This window comes from Talpa europaea (assembly GCF_964194135.1).
Source record: "Talpa europaea genome assembly, chromosome: 14".
Lineage (NCBI taxonomy): Eukaryota > Metazoa > Chordata > Mammalia > Eulipotyphla > Talpidae > Talpa > Talpa europaea.
The window spans coordinates 89,052,257-89,059,243 of record NC_140082.1 but is presented as its reverse complement, the minus strand read 5'-3'; the positions used below and the strand labels follow the sequence as shown (position 1 = coordinate 89,059,243).

Here is a 6,987-nt window from a genome sequence, read left to right as displayed (position 1 = left end):
AATACAAATCTCACCTATCAACTTGGGAGAGTTTTTTTTTTAAAGATTTATTTATTTATGCATACCAGAACTGGGGTACAGGACAGAGTTGTGGGGGATGAGAGGATTCACCAGAGACAGAGTGGGGAGCAGAATAGGCAGATCTACTGAAATACACTGCTGAAGGGAGCAGCAGGCCAGACAGGAGAGGTCTACTGTACCATGTGGGTCAGCTCCCTGGCCAGGGATCGAACTCACTCTGCAGTGTCTGTAGATTGCTTCACAGTGCTGACACTTAACCCCTTGCACCACCAGAGAGGCCCCCTCAACTTGGAAGAGTTTAAAAAAATAAAAATAAAGTTGTTGAGATGAATATGAATAGATATCCTTAGGTCTCACCAGTGTAAGAGAGCTTTGGAATCATTTCCTTTTAAAGCAATTTGGCAGTATGCATCAAAATATTAGACTAAGTAATTCCATAGTTAGAAATGTATCTTAAGAAACAGACATGAGAAAATTAACAAAAGAGCTGTTTATTCCCCATTTTATAATAAAATATTTTAAAAGATCATCATGCCAACAATAAGCTATTAGTTAAATAAATTGGAAAACCTGACAATAAACCAAAATGCTATTTACCTATTGAAAATGACTTTGGTGAAGAACTTAATGACTTTAAACATTTTTCAAGGTATTGTTAAGTCATCAAAACAGAACGCAAATAATATATCCCATAATCCAAAATATATAGAATACAAATTATACATATAATATTATTACATACAAACTATGCATTCAAATATTGCTGGAAAGGATTATCATAGCTCAAATACTTTATTAATGCATTAATATTAATGCACTACTTAACGATAAGTAAAATAATAAATGAATACAATTATAATAAATTATTAATCTCATGTGATAGAAATAAAATACTTTTCCCTATTTATAATTTTTGAATATTTCTGCATTGAGTAAGTGTAACTAATATTGACATATATCTGACCTTTTTTTTTTTTTTGAGAGGGAAGCAGAATTCAATTTCTTGACATTGTCAATCCACCAGCAAGACAGGTATTTTTTTTTTTCTTTTTTGACGTGAGATCGTTTCCAATCCGCCATAACGTGCGCCCACACATCTTCACCTCGAAAATGGAGCATCACAAGTTTTAGTCAGGGTACATTACTCCTTTTTCACTTTCACAATTTTTACACTGCTGCCGGAAGTCTTCTTCTCAGCGCTGGCTTTGAACTCTGACTTCAGAGCTTCTCTCGTTGCTTTTGTGCAGATCTGGGAGTATTGGATGTAGCTGAGCCCAGCCTGTCGCCAGTAGGCCACCATGCTGTGGCCATCTGACCATTTTAAAGAGTGCAGTTCTTTTGCTCACTTGCCCATTTTCAGCCATTATTATCATTTTGAACATTTTCAGTCATTATTATCAAACAGCTGCTGACCTTTTACTAAACACCAAGGACATGGAATAAACTTACCTCTGCCATGAGAGTGCAGCCTGAAGAGGCATCAGGCAGAAGTGTCCATGCTTTCAGACTCTTGGGCTATGCAGGGAAAGAACTGACTGGACGCTTTTGAGACTCTGTAGCAGGAATCTGCCAGCAGCTGGGAGCATCAAGGATGCTTTCCTAAGGAAAGACACTTAGGCAGAAGATGACAATCTAGGTGGGTGAACTAAGCAGAGAGGTAAAGAAAGAGGGTTCTAGATAAAGCGGGCTCCATTTGCAACAGCCCTTGGCGGCCAGATGGAGCCTGGTGCATGAGAAAAATCACAAAAATATCCCTGATGAGGCCGGAGCATGAAAACAATGTAGATGTTGTTCCTTGGGAGGGGTGCTATGTTCTTCCTTTTTTTTTTGCATTAATTATTTTTTTAATTTTTTACATCAGTGTTCATTTTTAAACAATATTTGCTTCATCCTCCACCCCCTCAGGTGGAGTCCCCATAGAGTTTCCTTCCCCAAGGCACCCGTGCACCATCACCTCAGTCCCCTGTGCTCCTCCCTCCCTCCCTCTGATCCCTCTCCCTCCTCCCCTGCAGGATGTCTCTGGTTTATAATTGTCTGTTTTGCTTTGTTGTGTTTTTTATGATTACTATTTTTTTACACTGATGTCTTTATTGGGTTCCCCTACATTCCTGCTGTAAGTGAAACCATCCGATATTTGTTTTTTCCTTCTGGCTTATTTTACTGAGCATCATTTCTTCTGGCTCCATCCACGTTGCTGCGCATGGCATGAGTTTATCTTTTTTGATTGCTGAGTAATATTCCATGGTATATATGCACCACATCTTCTTGATCCAGTCATCTATTTTTGGGCATTTGGGTTATTTGCAGGTTTTACCTATTGTGAATAGTGCTGCAATAAACATAGGTGAAAAAGCAAGCCAAAGAGGTGCCCGCCAACACCTGTGTTCTTGATCCTTGGAAGGAAATTGTGAGTGATGTGTTCTTGGTCCTGTCTCTAGAAATTCAGAGCTGATGAGAAATCAACACCTGGGATCCTCCAAGAACCACTTTTTGTATGGACCTCCTATTCCCTTACCCAGGCCCCTAAAACCATGAAAAAACAATTTTCTAAAAAAAAAAAAAAATCATCTGTTTCAGATCCCATACCCACAGGTATGGTTTCTCTGTTCTCAACTCTCTAGATTGCTACCACCCACCAACATGGAGTAATTTCCACCCGTATTCCCAACTAACTTGCTCTGGTTTTGATCTGGACCAGTAGAAATTAAAATATGTGTATGTGATCACTTTTTTTCCCCCAGAAAAATGGTACATACACATGCATAGCACCTCGTAGGTGTGCTCAAGGCATTAAAAATGGGGGATGGGAGGCAGATTTTCTCATCCGATGTTTTGCTGAGAAAACAGACTCAAAGAGGTAAAGTGAATGGCTAAGGATAAAGGGGGGAAGCGAGGTCTCCGAGTGGATGCTCCCTCTGCCATGACACACCCCCTTCCCGTCCCTGCAGATGTGGCCTCTTCTCCCTGCAGAAGTACTTTGTTCAATATAAGGCGCCGATTGCTGGTGTCTGTCTGTGCAATTCACAATGCAGAGAATTATTCTCTTTCAGGTGCTTAATAAATACTTCCATGTGATTGATAGCCTGCCTGTGATTTTTTCCTGATTGTGCTAGGCCAACCTGACATGAGAAATCCTGGGAGGAACCAGTTCCCTGAAGAGCAGGTAGGCTTTCTGACACTGAGTGACTTAGAAATGACATGAAGTCTATTGAAATTGCTACCATAGTTAAAATGTCCTTTTAAGTAATTATATGCAAAGTAGATTTCTCACCATCAAGGAGCTTCCGCTGTTGATGGGGTAGCAACGAACAATAGTTGATTGAGTCACAAAAGTAAGATCAAGTCTCCTGGGCATAAAGTAATACGGACCTAATGCTACGTGCTTGTCACCACGTCGTCCTCCATGTGGCAACTGAACACCATTGGGACGATGACAAAAGAATAATGACAACAGCTAATACACCTGAGTGCTAACTGATGGGGCTCCAAGTACACCCTCCATCATTTCATTTACTCTGCACAACAAGCTCACAGCGCTGATAATACAGACCATTATTACTTTTTCACAAGCACCCAAACCAAGTCATGGAGAAGTTTGGGAGGTCACTGAAGGTCACACAATCAGAAAGTTGCAAAATCTGATCTGCCTGATCCAACAACTTTGCTCTTCACCACTCTGCTCTCCTGTGTGTGCCTGGATTCTGATGAAAGGAACAGACAGCTACTCAGAAAGCTGTTTCTGGGCAGTGTTTACTGGAATGTTGGACCCAGGGGGGAAAAAAAAAAATCTCAGTTAAAAAAAAGTTAGTAAACTCAGGGAAATAACTTGTAGGGTCATGCAAAAGTAAGTCTTAAAGGGATTTTAAGAATTAAAATTGCAATATATTAACACAAAAAAAAGTGAGAAATCTAGCTTTTGTCAAAGAGAATAGTCACATTAGCATGACAGGGGCTTCTTTCTCTGCAGGGGAAAAGGAAGAAAACAAATATAAAATGTCTGGTGATGATGGAGTTTGAGAAATTAAAATAAGTTTTATAATTCATATACTGAATGGTGTGTGGCCAATAGTTTGATTTATCCGTGTATAAAGTGAGGACAGCCTGGATAATGATACCCACATGGTGAAAGTACAATGAGCAAGACTCTTCATGGCAAGTCAGAGATTGTACATTTAATAATGTTAGCAAATAAAAATGCTTTAATTGAAATAGGTTACTTTTTTTTTTAAGATTTACTTATTAATGCATACAAGAACTGGGGTACAGGGCCTCCTTGGTGGCACAAGGGTTAAGATGCAACCTATGAAGCTATCCACACCCACTGCTGCACGAGTTTGATTTCCAGCCAGCCAGGGAGCAACCCACATGGCACAGGAGACCACTCCTGACTCGCCCGCTGCTCTCTTCAGCAGTGTACCTTGGTCAATCTGCCTGTTCTGTTCCCCTCTCAGTCACTGGTGAATCCTCTCACCACTCCCCACACCTCTGGGCTGTACCCCAGCTCTTGTATGCATAAATAAATAAATCTTTAAAAAAAAGAACTGGGGTACAGGCCAGAGGTGTTGGGGGTGAGAGGATTCACCAGAGGCAGAGTGGGGAACAAAACAGGTGCATTGACTGAAATACACTACTGAGGGGAGCAGTGGGGAGACAGGAGAGGTCTGATGCACCATGTAGGTCACCTCCCTGGCTGGGAATCAAACTCTTGCTGCAGTAACTGTGGGATGCTTCACAGTGCTGACGCTTAACCCCTTGTCCCACCAGGGAGGCCCCGAAATAGGTAACTTTAGCTATTTAGTCATTCTTCATCTAAGCCTGAAGTGTAAGTCTTGGCCTAGAACTACATCAAAACATGTCACCACCCCTTGAGAGTTGACCCAACTCTTCCTCTTCATCATACCTTGGGCCACCTTAGTCTGTTTTGAAGATGACAACAATGGCGTCTTTGAAACTTCTTTTCACGGAAATAATCTATGACAGTGTTTGCGAGCAGTGTTCTCAGAGTGTGACTATCTATCAAGAGTGGTTTTATGACATACTGTGTTAAGTGGGATTCTGAGGTCTTCTCCGGAGTGAATGAAAAACGATTGTGATTTGTGCAAATGGCCAAAGAATGACGAGGGAGGGCTGGGGTGTTTCTCCCTACTTGTCATCTCAAAACTAAGATGGAAATTTGATCATCTAAGTCCATTAAGTCATTTAAGTTAGGCAGACAAGATGAAAGACTACATAGTTTAGTTTCTCGGTAACACATTGGATTCTGGGATACCAGGAATTCCTTTTTTTTTTTTTTTATTTCACCTTTCTCATGGAGTTCACTCAGTGTTTTTGCTTTTGCTTATTTAATTAAAAAGCCCACCTTCCTGTCCCACATCCACAAACCTGGGCTGTAATGTAAGTGAGGCAAGATTTAGCATTTATATCCACTGGCAACCTTTATGGACATATATTTTAATATATGTGTGTATACACACATACATATATATTTACTCTCTAAAATCCTGTAGTGCTCAACTTTTTTTAATTTAATTTTTTATTTTATATATTTTTTACATCATTTTTCATTTTTGCACAATGTATGCATTTTCATCTTGGTTATTCCCCATACAATTCCCACCACCCTGGTTTTGATCCTACTCCCTCTCCCCCCACCGCCCCCGCCCCGTAGTGTGTCTGGTTTATAGTTGCTTGTTGATTTTGATTTTTACTTTATTATAAAGCTTTAGCATGGCCCCAGGTGATCTGAAATTTGCCTAAAAAACCTTATCATTATCACTCTGCCACCTCATCTGGAAAAGCAGTTTCCCTCCTGTTGGCATTTCCAGGATGCCCTAGAAGAATCCACACTACATGAGGCCATCAGGTTATCAGGATGGACTAATTCAATAGCTTACTTGTTCCCTTTTCTTTCAAAACCTCTCCAATCAATCTCAAATGACCAAGTATTTCCAGTGTAGGGCTTGGTGGCTGGACTCCAATGAAATGGCAATTCCGAACTGGTCTTTGGTGTCTTCCAGAAAGGGAGCAGCAAGGAGAATCATTATCCCAAGAGCTGGAGAATGGGAGCATGCTCTGGGGGATGGAGGGCCTCGGGATGGAGCTAGCGCTGCCCATTCTCCAAGAGGACATTTCATTCTGCTCTCTTGGGCTGGGTTTGCAGGTGATGAAAGTCTCCCATTCCCTCCCCTCACCTTCTCTTTCTCTATCCTATAAATCTTGCTCTGGTTCTGGGGAGATGTAATACTGACATTTCTGTCACCAGAGGTTTAATCTTTATTCTTGACCAGCCTGATTGTTGATTTCCTGCCTGCTCCAGCAAACTAAGCTCCAACACCTACGAGGAAAGTCGGGAATCCCTGTACTTCCCATCAGGATCTCCAGCCTAGTTCAAGAAGACAAAATAATTGGTCTCTGGTCTCCTTTCCTGTGAATTCTGTCAGAGTCCTCGCTTGGTTTTCCAGCATCAGAGATTCTGCCAACACGGAAGTTATGTCAAGCCCTTAAAATGAATGTGACAAAATAGTTTACTCTCTGTTGCCAAAGCTTCAAGAAATTTCCCCTGTACGCCTTTATAATTTCCACGTACTTACAAACACTTTCCTGGCCTTTTGCTGCAGTCAGGGATACACTGTTCCATCAGGCGCTTCCATCCCAGGCTGTTAGACGTGTTCTACCATGCACTCCATTATTTTATCTCCCTGGGAAGCACCTTGGGCTCTGTCCTCAGTAACCCACTGCAGCTGGAACCCTGATCTATGTATCAGATACCACTTATGTGTATTTGGGGTCATTGTTGATGGATTTACCTCTTATCTTTCTTTCAGTCCTAGCAGATATGATCATGACACTCTTTTTTTGAAGATTTATTTATTTATGCATACAAGAGCCGGGGTACAGGCCAGAGATGTGGGGCATGAGAGAATTCACCAGAGACAGAGTGGGGAACAGAACAGGCAGATTGTACTT

At 41.3% G+C, this 6,987-nt stretch overlaps 1 protein-coding gene across 1 annotated transcript; it reads right to left on the bottom strand.

The window, feature by feature from the left end:
• Positions 1 to 991: 991 nt before the first annotated feature.
• LOC311183812 (ATP synthase subunit epsilon, mitochondrial-like) lies at positions 992 to 1,340 on the bottom strand. Its single transcript, XM_084253438.1, has one exon. It carries the CDS (start codon positions 1,319 to 1,321, stop codon positions 1,163 to 1,165), a length of 159 nt encoding a protein of 52 aa, XP_084109564.1. The 5' UTR covers positions 1,322 to 1,340; the 3' UTR covers positions 992 to 1,162.
• Between the last annotated feature and the right edge of the window lie 5,647 nt (positions 1,341 to 6,987).